Genomic DNA, 18,062 nt, shown 5'->3' with positions numbered 1-18,062 from the left:
TAATGAAGCTTCAACTATGTCCATTTTTTTTCCTTCACTTTTCACATCTGAGCTAATGAAATATACAAATGCAAAGGACAATTAAAATTAAACCCATTTTATCATACACTAAGTTGGTCTTCGTGAAGAAGGAATCAGGAAAATAAGAGAACTGGACAGAAATTAAAGGGGATGGTTTTAATACCCTTTTTGCTAATATGTTGGCCAAAGACTGTTAGAGGTATTTAAGAAAATAAAAAATGGGCATTATATACACATTATACACATTATATATATATATATATATATATATATATATATATATATATATATATATAACTATATATATCTAATAAATAAATAAAAGATCCAACCCGACCAGACCAAAAGCCAAACAGGTAGCACATTTGATCAAATTTAAATGGGTCGTTTTTATAAAAATAAAATATGTAGGGCATAATTTGAAAAAAAAAAAAGAAAGATTAAAAAGGAGATAGAAAAAAGCGAAAATAGGCTATGAGGTGTTTTTCAAACTCTAAATACAACTTCAAATTATATTTGAAATTTTCATGGCCAAACGCTGATTCTCAAATAAAATGAAAAAAAAAATCGGAAAAAAAGTATGTTATATTTACCCTTAAAGAAGATCAGAAGAGGGTTAGATTTGTCCTGTACTCTTCAAAAAATGTTACTATATTTATCTTCACTATACTTTTTTGGTATATTTGCCTTCACCATTCAACTTTGGACACATATTTACCCATAAATCCTCCTTGTGCCCATGTATATATAATTTTTTCTCTGAATTTAAATCCAACCCACCATTAAACCCGACCCACTTTATAAAATAAACTCACCCCAAAGACCTTACAGTTGCCAGAAAAAATGTTGTTTCTTGGAGTGTTATTATGGTTGGAGTGTTAAGGACTTCAGGAATTATTTAAGATCTTGGGATATACCAGATAGTGTTATACTTTGCCTTCTATGATTAGGGTTTGTAGAGATACAATGGGCCTGCAAGCTGATTCATAATATTATTTTTTATTTTGGTTCTCCACCTCGTGTTCGATATTCATATTGGAGCCTGACTATATCCGGATTCGAGCCGCATAGACCTCATTCTGTGGGAAGCGCTCCCTACTAATAATTTTTTCATACCTAGGGCTCAAACCCGAGACCTCTGGTTAAGGGAGGAGTAGCCCCAATTGCTGCACCACGTCCTTTGATGGTGATTCATATTATTGTTTGCAAATTAGGGTCGCAGTCAGATGATTTTGTGGTTGCAGCATTTGTTGATATGTATTCGAAATGTAAGGTAATATGGGATGCACAACAACTGTTTGATAAAATGACTAAGAGGGACCTTGTGAGGTATTTGGAATGTATTTATTTTACAAAGTGGGTCGGGTTTAATAGTGACCAGATTTAAATTGGTAGAAAATAATACCAATAGGTGCTACGAAGGATAATAAAGGTGGGATAAGGGAAATTAACGGTTTAGGGTAAATTAATGCCCAAAGTTGGATAGTAAAGACAAATATATTATAAAAAAGTATAATGAAGGACAAAAATAGTACTCCTATGACTCAATTTATGTGATACGCTTTTCTTATTAGTCTGTCCTTAAAAGAAAGATACATTTCTATATTTAGAAATGATTTAACTTAAAATACCCCCTTTATCTTAATGAAATGATTTACAGCCACACAAATATATATTGCTTATTTTAGACCATAAATTTCAAAAGTCTTTCTTTCTTAAACTCTGTACCGAATTAAATTATATCACATAAATTGCGCCATGAGAAGTAATAATATTTTTTGAAGAGTAGACGGGCAAATGCGCACCTTTTCCGAAAAGAGATTGTACCTATATTTATCTACTGGAACAGATGTCCTTTGAGGAGACGAGCAAGGGTCCCACTGTGCAGACTTGGTGGACTTCACAACCACATGATGACGATGGCAAAATTCAGAGCGTATTGAAGCAAAACTTGAGCCAGAAAAGCACTCATCTTTTGTTATCTCTCCAATCTTTAGGATAAACTGTAGAAATGGATATCGGATTAGCAGTGGGAGGTGCATTTCTTTCTTCAACTCTGCAAGTTCTCTTTGATCGTCTCACCCCACAATGTGACTTTCTTAATTTCTTCCGAGGTCGCAGGCAAGATCAAAGGCTCTTAAAGAAGCTTCACACTAATTTGCTTGCTCTTCGTGGGGTTGTTCATCACGTCGAGAGCGAGCATATTTGTGACGAACATGTTCGGAATTGGCTGAACCAACTTCAGGATGCTGTGGACAACGCAGATAACTTGTTGGATGAGATCAATTATGAAGTTCTGAGAGTTAAGCTGGAATCTGGTGATGAAACAAGCCAGCATGTTGGTTTTTGCAATGATTTTCTTGACTCCATGATGCCCAAGTTGGAAGAGACCATTGAAACATTGGAAGACTTAGAAAAGCAAGTTCATCGCCTCGGCCTGAAAACTCATCTAGTGACAGGCAAAAAAGAGTCTCCTAAACGTCTTCCATCAACTTCTCTGGTTGATGAATCAGGAGTATTTGGTAGGCATGAAGAACTTGAGGAAATAATTAGCCAATTGTTGTTGTCATGTGATGCTGTAGAGGGGAAGAAAGAACCTAGTGTGACGCCGATAGTGGGATTAGGTGGAGTGGGCAAGACGACACTTGCTCGAGCCGTTTACAATGATATGAAGATAAGACACCATTTTGAGATTAGAGCATGGGTTTGTGTTTCAGAAGAATATGACGCTTTCAGAATTACAAGAACATTACTTGGAGAGATTGGGTCGTCGCTGGACTCAGACGTCAGTGACAATCTTAATCAGCTCCAAATTAGGCTAAGTCATAGGCTGAAAGGGAAAAGGTTTCTTTTTGTTCTAGATGACGTATGGAATGAAAACTACACTGATTGGGATGAGTTAAGGTGTCCTTTCGTACACGGGCACAAGGGAAGCAGGATCATTTTAACAACACGAAAAGAAAGTGTTGCCATGATGATGGGAAGTGAGATAATTCAGTTGAAATCTCTGTCTGAGGAAGACTGTTGGTCTTTGTTTAAAACACACTCATTTGAAAATAGAGATCCCAATGAATATCCAGAGCTTGAAGGGGTTGGTAAAAAGATTGTGGAGAAGTGCAAAGGGTTACCTTTAGCTGTGAAGACGCTGGCAGGTCTATTGCGCTCTAAATCCAAGGTTGAAGAGTGGGAACGCCTTCTGCGAAGTGAAATATGGGAGCTACCAAGTGGCCCAAGTGACATATTACCAGTGCTGAAATTAAGCTATAGTGACCTTTCTCCAGTGCTAAAGCGTTGCTTTGCTTATTGTGCACTATTTCCTAAAGATCACCATTTTGGTAGTGAAGAGGTTGTTCAACTATGGATTGCGAATGGCCTTATAACACACGGCGAAAGCGATGAAACAATTGAAGATACAGGGAATCAATACTTTTTGGAGCTAAGGTCAAGATCCTTGTTTCAAAAGTCATCTGATTTCTCTTTGTTGAAATGGGAAGCAACGGAGAGATTCTTGATGCATGACCTTGTCAATGATTTGGCTCAATTTGTGTCAGCAAAACTTTGTCTTAGGCTTGAAGATTATCCAAGGCTTCACATAATGAAAAGAGTTCGACATTTGTCATATCTTGGAGATTGCTACAGCGAGTTTGACAAGTTCAAATCGCTTTGTGGCCTTGAGTATTTGAGGACATTGATTCCCATAAGGATTAATTTCTATTCGTTTCTAAGCACAAAAGTGGTGTATAACATACTGCCAACGCTGACCTCCTTGAGGGCATTATCATTATCTGGATATCAAAACCATGAGTTTCCTGATGCCTTGTTCATCAATTTGAAGCACCTACGTTATTTGGATTTTTCTCGTACAAAAATTACAAAACTGCCAGATTCAGTTTGCACTTTGTATAATCTACAAACATTGTTGCTGTTGAATTGTTGGGGTCTTGTTCAGTTGCCGGCAGAGATGGGGATATTGATCAACTTGCGTCACCTTGATATTCGAGGAACTTGTATTTCGTGGAACATTCCTCTACAGAAAAGCAAGTTGCAGATTCTCCGTCTTTCTTATTCAACAAGATTTGTCGTGGGTACATGTAATGATTCAAGAATTGAAGAGTTGGGTGAACTTCAAAATCTCCATGGGTCGTTATCAATTTCAGAATTGCAAAATGTTGTTAATGGCAGGGAGGCTATTAAGGGAAACATGAAGGATAAAAAGCACCTTGAAGAGTTATTTTTGTCATGGAGTGGCATGAATGCTGATGATTCACAAACTGAAAGAGAGATTCTGGATAAGTTGAAGCCAGATAAAAACATTAAGAAACTGGAGATCAATGGGTATCGAGGGACAAAATTCCCGGATTGGTTTGGAGATCATTCCTTTAGTAAGCTGGTCTCATTGCACCTCCGGAGATGTAGGGATTGCAATTTCTTACCAGCACTTGGACAACTACCTGCTCTCAAACATCTTTCAGTCAGTGGAATGCATCGGATACAGCAATTGAGTCGAGAATTCTATGGGAGTGTGTCTTCAGTTCCACCATTTAGATCCCTCACAAGCCTTGTGTTTAAGCAAATGCCAGAATTGACAGAATGGCATGGGTCAGAGAATGGAAGCTTTCCTCGACTTAAGCATCTTGATATAATTAATTGTCCTAAACTGATAGGGGAGCTACCTAAAAGTCTTCCATGTTTAGCTACATTAAAGATTTCTGGCTGCCCAAAGCTTGGGTTTCTTCCTGATGGTCAAGTGGCTATTTTTGGAATCCATTTGAGTTTGATCCATCAAAACTTCATGTCTCTTCGTATATTGAGAATTTCAGACCTGCCAAACTTGCTGGAGTTGCCATCAGAACTATGTGGACTAACAAATCTTGGAGAGTTGAGGATATCTAATTGCGCAAGCTTAGAAATAATCAGGATTCAGGGTATGCAGCATCTTCTTGAATTAGTTATTCTACATTGTCCAGCTCTTATGTCCTTACCAATTCTGAGTCTACCGATAACTTTGGAAAAAATGCATATTTCAAAATGTGAAAAATTGGAGTTGGAGTTTCCAGACAATAGCATGACTGGAAGCTGCTGTAACATGTTCCTTGAAGAATTAAGACTTGAAAATTGTGACTCTCTACGTTATCTCTACTTCTCTTTTTCTCCCAGAGTACATACTCTCATAGTCTTCAGTTGTAGGCATCTTCAAACGCTTACATTTCCAGATGGAATTGACACCCTTGAAGTAGAAAGATGTAGGAATCTTGAAGCACTTATAGTAGCAAAGGGAATTCATCTGAAATTTCTGCAGTCGATGAAAATCTCAGGCTGTGATAATTTGACATCTTTTCCACAAAAACTAGCTGCTGCCAGCTTAAAGTATCTTTGGGTCTATGACTGCCAGAAACTCAAAGCACTGCCAGATTTTATGCATGAACTCCTTCCATCTCTTAGAAATCTGTGGATTTCCAACTGTCCCGAACTTGAGTCCTTCCCCGATGGAGGATTGCCCTTCAATATAGAAATCCTCGACATCTCGACTTGTGAAAAACTGATAAATGGTAGAGAAGAGTGGGGTCTACTGAGACTCCCTTATCTTAGATGTTTCAGAATTTATGGTTCCGGTGAAACTTCAATTCTAGACGAAAGTTGGAAGCTGCCGAGTGCCATCCAAACAATTACTATAGAGTGTCTTCCCCAACTGAAAACAGTAAGGGGGATAGCTCTTGAAGGCTTGAAGTCTCTTGAAGTTTTGGAAATTAAGCACTGCCCTCAGCTTCAATCACTGCCTGCGGAAGGTCTTCAAGGCCTCACCTCTCTTGCAACTTTAGAGATTGAGGACTGCGGTCAGCTGAATTCACTTCCAGAAATTGGCTTGCCTTCCTCACTGTCTGTACTAAAAATCTCTTCCTGCCCACAGTTCCAATCACTACCAGAAAATGGTCTCCCCTCCTCTTTATGTCGAGTAGAGATTAATGACTGTCCATTGCTCACTTCTCGTTTACAAAACAAGAAAGAGGAGGACTGGCTAAAGATTGCTGGAATCCACACTGTACTTATAGACAATGAATTGGTCTAGGGGCGAAGAAGAACCTGGTCCCTTATCTGGTACATTTGTTCATAAAATCAAATGACTCAATCTTCTATTTGTTTCGTTCAGATTTTCTTGTGAATCTTTCTAAGTACTCTTTTATTGTTTAATTATTAACTTTATCTTCTGCAGTGTTCTTGCATTGTACAGATCAAAATAGATGTGTTGTTGCATGAGGGAAAAGTAATTCTTATGTTAATCCCTATATTCACTCTCTAGAGTGATAGCTGCCAAAATAGATGGATGGAGAGGTTTGTTGAAAACCCAACACTAAAAGAGTTATTTGCCTACTTGTCATTATGTCGCTGCACAGATTTTTGACAAAAGAAAGAATGGAAAAAAACAGCCCCTAGTTCTTTGGTCAAATGGTAAGAACGCAATACGTGTGATGTGTAGGTTAGCCGCACGTCACGGGTTCGAACCCTTAAAAAGTAAAACAATAGAGAGATGTTTGTTACTTAGATATTTAAGTTTGTCAAGAGTTACAAACATGCTTTTCTTTCTTTATTTTATTTCTCAGAAAAAAAGTTGTGGTATAAACATACGTTTTAAATTTACCCTTTCTCAAAAAGAAAAAACGAGAGTTACAAACAAGCAATTCATGGGTAAATTCTTTATGGAAAGTTGCCAGCCAATTGGTAAGAAAATAATTATTAGTCTTGACTCTATTGCAGATTTGACTGGTATGACATGCATTTTAAAAGAATGGAGGAAGTACATTATTCTCTTTTAGATTTCAATTTGACTGGTATGATGTGTATTTCAGTTTCTTCAATCAATAGATTATCCTCTTTTTATTATTTCTTTGAAATGGTCATGTACCTTGCATCCTGCTCAAAGATTTGACTTTATGTTAATACTACTTGGATTGCTCTAACCCTCTATAAATCAGACACTGAACCCCTTGGTACAATCAAAACACCAGCTACTGATTCTAGGGGTACAAGGCAAGATTGGTGACATTCCTTCGGTTGTGACCGAGCTAGCTTTTGATTGCTTCTGCTGAATTCCTGAATTTACTTACTGAAGCCTAACCTACAGCTGCTAACCTGAAAAAAATTAGTTAAGGATGCCCAGGATTTAAAAAGTTGACAGTTGTTGCCATGTGACCAGGAGGTCACGGGTTCGAACTGTGAAAACAGTTTCTTATTGAAATGTAGGGTAAAGCCGCGTACAATAAACTCTTGTGGTCCGGCCTTCCCCGGACCCTGCGCATAGTGCACTGGGCTCACCCCCCCGCCCCACATTTATTTTACAGTTCTGCAAGTTGGTGTCTTGAATCTTTATTAGAAAGTTCATTCAATTTGCTAAACATTGGAAAGTTGATTTAGAATTAAAAATCAAGCATTTTAAATGATAAGGCATTTCTATGCACTGTAAAAGTATTGAACAAGGTCTTTGTCTCAGATTTATGGGTGATGACTGCTTAATCGTTATATTTTTACAAGCCCAGGCTTCCGCAATTGGATAAGAAAGGTAATCTAGTGTACAAGTATTCCTCAAGCGTGCCACCTAAGCTGTTTTGCTGCTTGTGTATACACTGGTTGATCTTGCCAGTCAACTAAATATATGGAATAAAGGGTAAAAGCTGAACAAAAGGAGTATAAATTTCATCTTTTCTGCTACATAAAGCTCTTAATGATTTATTGAAGTTATAGCAGGCGGCTCGATGCAGGTTCAGGCTAACCCGCTAAGACTCAACCTGCACCGCCCCGTACAGCATACCAATTATTTTCAACCCGCTCCGCTACCGCCTAAATTAAGTTTTCCTTAAATTTTATTTTATTTTCTTACCTTCAAGAGTCTCTTATTGTGGACATACAACCATGAGATGTTGGTTGAAATATTGCATAATAATATTTATTGCACCATAATTTATCTTCAACACGTGACTTTAAGCTCCACTGTATAACTTTGATCTTTCACTATCTATTTGTCAATATGCATTACTGCATAATTACATAGACACCCCATTTATAGTTAAAATTTCTATATTTCTATTATATTAGAAATGGCAGTGGGGACAGGGGCGCATCAAATGAATAAGCTATGTGTTTATCTGAACCCATAGGTTTTGGCTTAGGTTATCTATATGTGTTAAAAAAATCCACTAAATATGTATAAACATAGATTCTGAACCCAGTAAATTCGATGAAGGTGGTAGAATTACGAATCTAAACCCGTAAAGTTCAAATCCTAGATTCGCCTCTGAGTGAGGGTCTCAAGGTGGAGAGGAGAGAAGAACTGAATTTCATTGTATTGATCCGTGTGTCTACTATGTACAATAAGGAGATCGTTATATACAGTTGTTACTGTGCTAACTAACTATTAACCAACTAACCACTTAATTAACTGTACACTAACAAACCCGTTAAGCTAACTAGTCAATTAAGGGATCTTGGTATATTTAGTTAACTCCTTTGCAGCTACTACTCCCATTACATTCTGCTGCGAGTATGGTTATTATCTCTTCCATAAACGAACTAAGTTTCCTGCGTTTACTGATATTTCCTGCAATGGTTTGTCCCTATGTTCTGATAGTGCTTTGGATTGCTTGCTTCTGCTGCTCTACTCTTCCTTGTTTCATTTGTATTGATGTAGCTATTCCCAAGTGGGAATAGCCATTAATGTTAACTGAGAGAAACTAAAGAGAAGAAGAAAGGAAAATGCAGATAAAAATTTAGGATTTCATTCAACATGTCTTGGCAAAATGGGAATACAAGGTATTTAACAAAGACCCTAAACAATCTAACCAGCCCAACACGTGGCAACTACAGCTGTGACCAGCTTTAGGAACTAAAAAGTAAATACAAAAGGACCCGAACGACATTAGACAAACTTAGGACACTAAGTACATAAAGTGAAAATAAAATAAGAATATAAAATCATTAAGCTGCTATCTTTAAACCTGATCCAAACCTCTCAATTGCTACAATTGAGCCTCACCTTTTTCAGAAGCATACAACTAATGTAGACTTGTGGATCAGATTGTGCTTGGTTTGGTTGCTTTTACTACTCCCCTTACCTGTGAGTTCCATATGAGTATTGTCTCCTCTTGCTTGGTGTGCTCACAGATTCAAATAGTTGAGTAATTTTTTTCAATTTCTTGAAATTTCTCAATTTGAATTCCATGTTGCCTCTGTGTGACCTATAGGTCACGGGTTCGAGCCGTGGAAGCAACCACTGATACTTGCATTAGGGTAGGTTTTCTACCTCACACCCCTTGGGGTGCGCAACCTTTTCCTGAACCCTGCTAATGAGGGATGCTTCGTGCACCGGACTGCCCTGCCCTTTTATTGTCTCTGGGCTGTACTTTATTTTGTTCTGTTCTTGTCGCTATCCTTGTTTTTGAAAAAAAAAAAAAAAATGCACCCTGTTATTGCTAATGGGAGTTTGGTAGTTATCTGGCAGTTATTTCTGTTCTTTTGGACATTGTTTTGCTGGATTTTCACATGTATGTTGGTAACTGTATTAGTTTTGGCACTGTCTTTTGATTACTGATGGTTTCATGTTTGTTCATTTCTCCATTTTGTAGTCGATATAAACTTTAAATTTCCTTCTTAGTGGCTTAATAGGAGAAATACACTGATTGTTAATCGTAATATTTTCGACAAATTTGAGGCATGAGGTGGCTAGGCTCTTATTTTGGTTTGAGATGTTTCTAAAGGAGCAAAGGACAAAGCAGTGATCAAAACTGTGAACATAACCGGTAGGCGTTTCGTATTGTTTGAAACAATTTATGTTTTTATTAGTTTTCTTAATTTTTTTTACGTAAGTAAGAGAATTTCATTTACGGCATCAAGAAGATGCAAGTAGTACAATAGAGAGAACAAAAAAACGAAAGCTCTATAAACAAAGGAACTGGGCTAAAGCCAAGGAGCTAAGTTCTGGCAGCTATATATGTTGGGAAATAATAATCCCACCCAGGAATAATATCCACGTTAAGTAGCAAGAATAAGAGAATAACAGGGACACCAAAATCTTTTAACAGGATAAAAATACAATACACGAGAGGAGCAGTACAATACCACTATAATGAGAAATATTACAACTTGGTAGTCTCAAAAAGACTATATCACACTCAAAGAAAATAACACTCTTTATTTTCGGACACCTCACTATAACACTTGCTCACACACTCTATTTTTCTTCACGGACTATTTTCTATCACAGTCTGTGAACTGCTCTCAACTCTCTCTGTATTACTCTTTGTTTGGTTGTGAAGAAATGAACGAACTAATGCTCCCTTTTATAGGAAATTTGTTGCTCCTTTTAACCAATTAAAAATTGGTTCTGCAACGTAACTTTGCCAATTTGGCAACTTGAATATGCAAATTACTTTGCAACTTGTTCCACCACCCAAAGCCCCAAATCTTTCATATCTTTATTTTCTTTTTCTTTTTCTTTTATTTCTTGTTGCCAATGTTTACTTTTTCATTTTCTTTTATTTGTTTTTTATTGGTCCCACAAATCTCTCAATTTTGATTTTTTCTTTTCATTCCAAGGCTGATCTCAATCTCTGAAAAATCTTCAAACTTGAGAGGTTTTGTAAAGATGTCTGCAACTTGATCGTGAGATTTCACATACTTGAGTTCTACCTCCTTCTTTGATATGATCCTAAAGGCCATAAATGGCACAAATGGCTCAAGGATGCTAAGAAGGACGTCGGAGCCTATTGTGGACCCATATAAGAGATCATATGGCTTTTGGAAGATAGCTAGGCAAGTGGATGAGGAGGCTACTACTCAAAGTGGCTAGGATCCCAAAGCGGCTAGAAGTGCATATTATGGCTAAAGGGTGCAAATCTTGGCTAAGAATCTAATTCGAGGCTAAGATTGCAAATGGAGGTCATAATTGCAAGCATTGGGCCATTGGATGCAATTAAAGGCCCACTTTAGGGCCTTTGTTATAAGAGACTTAGTATAAATAGAGTACTTAGTCTTTCATTTGCACCTTAACTTGAATATGGATGAAAAACTCATTTGAGAGATTGTTTAGTTGCTAATATAGTTTGTTTGGTTACTTAACTAAGTGTGATTTCTTAGTTGCCACTTGAATTACATTACCATTGGGTTTACATAGGATTGCTCATTTGTGGATTCAAATTAGAGTCTTCCTTTGAAATTCAAATAGTATAGGTTCTTAGGATTGAATACAATTGGAAGGATTTGGGTTTCATATACCTAAGTTTGTCCGTATATTTACTATCCTTTGGGTCTTGCTTCTATCCTCTAATCTTCTCATCCCCAATTCTAATCTATCCTTTTAATTTCCGCTTTGTTTGATTGATTTTCTTAGAGTTTCCAATTAGGATCCTATCATTTGGTATCAGAGCAAGGTAGATGAATTGTTCCATCTATTCTTCATCCTTGATCTACAGACGTCAAAAAAAAATAATCCAAAAACTAGTTGTTGTTTGTTGATTTTGATGTTAGCTATGAGTTTGTTGATGCGGAAAACCCTTGAATATCAAATTTGATGGTGTTTGGAAGAGTTTTGAGGTTTTCACCATTGAAGGACCTTCAAAGCTTAAAAAAATTCAAATGGGTTTGTTGATTGAGGGTTTAATTGGTCCTAATTACTATTGGGTTTTGTTCTCCTACTCATTAGGAGCCTAGATCTGCAATTTGGAGGAAAAACGAGTTGAATTGGAGTTGATTTGAAATTTGGGTGTTCTTCATGTTCTTGAGCAATTTCATATCTTCAACGTGAAAAAGAAGACCAAAGGGGAAGTTTAATCCAAATTTTTTCCCAAAGGTGGTAGCGAGTTGTTTTCCACCCTACAAAGGAAAGATCCTAGGTTAAGTGGGCCCAATACATCAACAAAATTCAGAAAATTCAGCCCAAAGTTGGAGGAATCGGGTACAGAGACCAGCGCGTGGCATGACTACTACGCGTGGCACGACTAACGCACGTGGCCACATCAAGCGTCACAGACACACGTGGCAAAAAAATTCGACAAAAATTAGAATTCGGGGCGCGTGCACTACACGGTCAGAGGCATATTTTTGTGCGTTATCCTCGCGATGCATGAGCAAAGCCTGATCATCAGAAATTTTCTAAAAAATTTTCTAAGTGTCCAAAACGGTTTGAATCTTCCCTAATCCATTTCCTTTGAGTCTTCCTACTAATTAACAACTAGTAATCGATCTTACTTGTTGTTAACTGGTTCTTGAGTTCGAATTTCATTTCGTGCCAATTTCTTTCAAGCTTTTCTCTTTTAGCTCGTTGAAACTTTATTGGCTCTTGTCCGTTTGCTTTGAGTCGTCCTTCTTTCATCTAAACAAAAATCCGTTCTTCCACAGAGGATAAGCAACCCTATGAATTTGATTGGATAAGTGATAATCTCAAGTGCATTCGTGTTTTGATGATTGTCAAACTGATTCAGAACCAAATAGAGACCTGGTCTGTGATCTGCTCTCTGTGCATCTTGCACGGTAGAGAGACAGTAAAGCCGAGCTACTCACTGCACACAAGTACAGCAGTTGAGCTGGCGCATGCTTTAGGTCAAATATTGAATGAGTGTTCTCTATCCATCCCACATGCTTCCCACTATATATACAACATGTTGCAACACATTATGCAACACTTGGAAAACCTAAAAATCACCCAAAAGGTGCAGCCGTCACAAGACTCTCCAAGTGTTCAACAAAGCTAATCACTGTTGAAGGATCCGTTTCCAACTTTGAAGATGCTTTATTCTCTTAGTTTGTTTTAAGCTTTGTTTCATATGCTTTAACTTGTAAACCTACTCTTCTCTTATAAGAAGTTGTTGTAGGTATTTCAAATTCTTAGTAGTTGTTAGGCAATTTACCTTTCAATTTATTAAGTGGTACCCTTGGCTAGTTTAGTCTAAGGTGTATTAGTTGGGTTTGGCTAGAGGTACTCAACCTTAGTTTCCTTAGCTAAAGTTAGTCAAGTGGAGGTGTTTGCAATCGGTGTATTGCAAAGGTTGAGGGACTACGGGAGTTAGTTCCTAGGTTGCCACCATTGTAAGGGTTGAGAGATTATGGGAGTTAGTTCCTAGCTTATGATAAGTTGTAATCTGAAGTTGCTCGTGTAGTGGAGTTGAAATCCTACTGGGGTAGATCGTGATTTTTAATCAATTGAGCAAGGAGTTTTTCACGGTAAAAACAGTGCCTTCTTTACTTACTGCATTGCATAAGAGAACTGGTACACACCAGGTCCCTCCATACATTGTTTGGTGGATGCATAGCTTGCAACAATTGGTATCAGAGCAGGTGCTTTCTAAAAGGCTAACACCTAGAAAGAATCTGTGAAATGGCAGCCCCACCAAATATGGAAGAAGGTCAATCTTTCACCAGGCCACCCAGATTTAACCGAAAATACTATAGGTTGTGGAAGACAAGAATGCACGACTTCATCATGGCTGAAGATTCAGAGTTGTGGGATATCATCTATGATGGTCCCCATATTCCCGTACACACAAGTGAAGATGGTGTTAAAATTACTGCCAAAACAAGGAAAGAATACAATGATGCTGACAGGAAGGCAGTGGAGAAAAATTATAAAGCAAAGAAGATCCTTGTGTGTGGAATAGGACCTGATGAATACAATCAAGTCTCAGCATGTTCAACTGCTAATAAGATCTGGGAAGCTCTCCAAACTGCTCATGAAGGAACAAGATAGAGGAGCACTTGAACTATACTCTCATAAGATTTGTGGCCAGCATGAATCGTGAAATCTCCAAACCCATGAGGCTACAAACTTATAGGAGTCTAGAGGAAGCTTTTCATGACGCTTCCAAGGTTGAAGCCGACTTAAAAGAAGAAAGGTCGTACAAGGCAAAGAACACTACAACTTCACCATGGAGCAATGGTAAAGAGAAATGGAAGTCTTCCACTTGGGAGAAGCCCAAGACCACCACTGAAACTCCTTAAGCCAAGTTTGACTACAAGGTCAAAAGAGATGACCAAGCCAAAGGAGGTAATAATACTAAACCTAACTTCCCTTGTCCATCTACCGTAAATGTTTCAAATGCCAAGGTAGAGGACATATTGCAAGTGATTGTCCCAATAGGAGGACAATTGTGGTCTTACGAGATAGGTACCAAACTAATGAGAAAAATGAGGGCGTGGTTAGTAGTGATGATGAGGAGGAAAGGAGTGAGCATGAGGGAGATTCCGATGGTGGTGAGGAAGAGAGGTTGGAAGAAAAATTGAACTTTGCTATTGTAGTACGACGAGCCATGGGTGCTATAGCTAGAGAGGGGCTTGATCAAAGAGAAAATCTACTTCATGCTAGATGTAAGATAGTGGACAAGGTGTGTTTATTGATAATTGACGGTGGGAGTTGTACCAATGCGTTGAGCCAATTCTTGGTTGAGGATATGAAATTTCCCACAAGGAAACACCCTAGTCCCTACAAGCTCCAATAGTTCAATGAATGTGGTGAAATGAAGGTAACAAGCAAGCCGTTATCAAGTTTAGCATTAGTAGGTACCAAGATGAAATCTTATGTGATGTGGTACCAATGCAAGCATGTCATTTGTTGCTTGGGAGACCTTGGCAATTTGAAAGAGATGCTCAACATAGTGGAAGATCCAACAAGTACTCGTTTGTGTTGGATGGTAAGAAATTCACCCTTGCTCCATTGAATCCCTACGAAGTGAGTGAAGACTATAGAATCATGAAGGAACTCCGTCAGAGGGTTCGAAAGGGGGGCACGGAGTTGAGTGAAAAGGAGACCTTGGTTGCTTAAGGAAGACAAGGTTCAACTCAAGAGAAGGGAAAATGGTGTATGGTTTCCAAGCCAAACTTTTGTTCGAGGGGCATGTTGGGTGGAGAGGTTATGTGTAGTGATGTGAGAAAGTTGTCACCAACTCATGCTAACCCTTCTAACCTTTCTACTTCTTCTAGTTGTCTTGTTTCTTTTGTAGGTACTCATGAGGATGATCATCCAAAGGAAACAATGCTTGAAGGTTACCAAGTTCCTTTGGCAAGTGAAGTATTTCAAACCTCATCCGAAGAGGAAATCCAATGCAAAGGACTTGACTAAGGTGACAAAGGTTATGAATATGAGCTACAAGGTAACAAAGCTAATCCTTACACTTTAATGAACTTGGGAGAACATGTTGTGACTAACGACCAGTTGAGTAAGGATAAAGTTTTGTATTTTTTAGAACATGGTGGTCGTTGCTAATTAATAATGATATCCTTGTTGAGAGTGCTTACACACTAGTTGATCCTTATGATGACCGAATTGAGTCTTCTTGCAAGATCGATTTGCGTCCACCTAGTGTTGGCACTTGTGCTTCTATTGTTCCTTTAGAGAGTGGATTTGCTTGCCTTAATCCCCATCTTTTAGTTGTATATTCTCTTCTTAAGTATAATGTTTTGTTTGATAGTGACATGATTATTGATAGTGATGTGCACAATTATATGTCTTGGGTTGGGGAGAATGTAGTCACATTTGGACATCTCAAGTTCTATGGGAACCCGCCATGGGAAAATGACCCTTTTCCTTGTGATAGAAACCTCCTCTTGAGGGATTATAACACTATGGATAAAGAAGTCATTTTATGTGGTACATTTCTTTACCACATTCTTGCATGTGACTATTGCTTTGTGCCACTGCTTAAATAAATTATGGTTAGTTATTGCATGCTAAATGGCTTGGGAGATGTTTTAGTCTTTAATCCCGGTATTGCCTTCCCTTGTCATGACTTGGTATGAAAGCATTTGTGATTGAGGATACTTTGTCCTCGTTTCATGATCTCTGGAGGGACCAACTTCTTGGTACCCCATGTGTTGAAATTTTATTGGTAATCGTTATTGATACTTGGTTGTACCACAAGTTTGTGTGTCCTTGGAATGATTATAGGATTTTTATCTTGTGTACTAACCCTCGTGCTATGAGGCCACTATCTTTATTTGTCTCCCCTATGATTTTGTAAGGTACGGATTCGAGGACGAATCCTTTTCAAGAAGGTGAGGATGATATGATCCTAAAGGGCATAAATGGCACAAATGACTCAAGGATGCTAAGAAGGACGTTGTAGCCTCTTGTTGACCCACATAAGAGAGCATATGGCTTTCGAAAGATAGCTTGGCAAGTAGATGAGGAGGCTACTACTCAAAGTGGCTAGGAGCGCAAAGCGGCTAGAAGTGCAAATTATGGCTAAATGTTGCAAATCTTGGCTAAGAATCCAATTCGAGGCTAAGATTGCAAATGGAGGTCATAATTGCAAGCATTGGGGTATTGGATGCAATTGAAGGCCCCTGTGGGGTTATTTTCGCAAAAAGTCACTTTAGGGCCTTTGTTAAGAGACTTAGTATAAATAGAGTACATAGTATTTCATTTGCACCTTAGCTTGAATATTGATGAAAACTCATTTGAGAGATTGTTTAGTTACTAATATAGTTTGTTTGGTTACTTAACTAAGTGTGATTTCTTAGTTGCTACTTGAATAACATTTCCATTGGGTTTACATAGGATTGCTCATTTGTGGATTCAAATTAATCTTCCTTTGAAATTCAAATAGTATAGGTTCGTAGGGTTGAATCCAATTGGAAGGATTTGGGTTTCATATACCCAAGTTTGTTTGTATTTTACTATCCTTTGGGTCTTGCTTCTATCCTCCAATCTTCTTATCCCCAATTCTACTCTATCCTTTTAATTTCCGCTTTGTTTGATTGATTTTCTTAGAGTTTCCAATTAGGATCATATCATTCTTGGCAAGTGCTTGTGCCTATTTATTGTCAACACAGATCGTTATGGCTTCAATTTGTGGCAAATTGAGCTCCTTCAATAATCTTCTCTGCCAAATTGCATGACACGTACATGATGTTACTGCCACATGTTCAGCTTCACAAGTCGAGATAGTAACAATGAATTGTTTATTTGAACTCCAAGAAATAACACAATCACCCAAGAAAAACACAAACCAGTTGTGCTTTTTCTATCATCAATATCTCCCGCATAGTCATTATCACAAAATCCCACAAGGTTAAAGTCATTAGAAGAAGAATAAAACAGCCCAAGATCTATCGTACCTTTTAGGTAACAAAGAATTCTTCTAGCGACCTTCAAGTGAGTGGAGGAAGGAGCTTCCATAAAGCGACTTACTACTCCAACTGCAAAGAGTATATCTAGCCTTGTACAAGTTAAGTACCTTAAACTTCCCACGAGACTTTTGATCAGAGTGGAGTCCACCTTTACTCCATCATCAAACTTGGACAATTTTGTTCCACTCCCCATTAGGGTGTTCACAGGGTTGCAATCAAACATGTTGAACTTCTTCAAAATCTCCTTTGTATAGCTTTCTTGAGATATGAAGATACCTTCCTGCATTTACTTCACTTCTAAGCCCAAGTAATATGACATGAGCGCTATGTCCGTCATCTCGAACTCAAGGGACATAGCTTTCTTGAAAGCTTCAAACAAACTTGGGTTATTACCCGCCAGAATAAGATCATCAACATAAAGACAAACAAGCAGAGCATCTCCATTAGTATGAACTTTAATGTAAAGAGAATATTCACTGAGACAACGAGTAAACCCATTGTCTTGAAAATACTTGTTAATGCTACTATTCCACGCTCGTGGAGCTTGCTTTAATCCATATAAAGCTTTCTTCAGCTTCAACACTTTATCTTCATGATTTTTTACCACAAAGCCCAGTGGTTGCTCAACATAGACTTCATCTTCAAGATATCCATTCAAGAATGCCTACTTGACATCTAGTTGATGGATTTTCCACTTCATTTGTGCAGCCAAAGAGATAAGCAAACAGATTGTCTCCATGTGGACAACAGGTGCATAGACTTCCTCATAGTCAATGTTACACCCCAGAAAATTTCGCGTTACTAAGGCTGCAGACGGCTTAATGTGAACTCAAGGAGGAGAAAATATTACAAGTATAAAGGATGAAATTCTACTGTATTAGCATGAGGATGGCATGAGTATGATATTTGGAATTCGTACAGTATGATTGGAATGA

General features: G+C 38.0%; 1 protein-coding gene across 3 annotated transcripts; it reads left to right on the top strand.

Annotated features, from left to right (window-relative positions):
* The first annotated feature begins 399 nt into the window (after window positions 1-399).
* LOC132055153 (putative disease resistance RPP13-like protein 1) lies at window positions 400-9,597 on the top strand. 3 transcript variants are annotated; one of them, XR_009414533.1, is made up of 4 exons: window positions 400-1,294; window positions 1,871-6,117; window positions 6,775-6,848; window positions 9,255-9,597. XR_009414533.1 is itself a non-coding variant. In XM_059446891.1 (3 exons), the coding sequence occupies exon 2, from the start codon at window positions 2,033-2,035 to the stop codon at window positions 6,086-6,088; it is 4,056 nt and encodes a 1,351-aa protein (XP_059302874.1). In that variant the 5' UTR covers window positions 400-1,294; window positions 1,871-2,032; the 3' UTR covers window positions 6,089-6,117; window positions 9,255-9,597. The 3 variants fall into 3 exon arrangements, 1 of the variants encoding a protein (XP_059302874.1); XR_009414532.1 differs by having other exon boundaries at window positions 1,871-6,468; XM_059446891.1 differs by lacking the exon at window positions 6,775-6,848.
* Window positions 9,598-18,062: the final 8,465 nt, after the last annotated feature.

This window comes from Lycium ferocissimum, chromosome 1, assembly GCF_029784015.1.
Source record: "Lycium ferocissimum isolate CSIRO_LF1 chromosome 1, AGI_CSIRO_Lferr_CH_V1, whole genome shotgun sequence".
NCBI lineage: Eukaryota > Viridiplantae > Streptophyta > Magnoliopsida > Solanales > Solanaceae > Lycium > Lycium ferocissimum.
The sequence above is the reverse complement of the archived record's forward strand: the minus strand, read 5'-3'. Positions and strand labels throughout refer to the sequence as shown.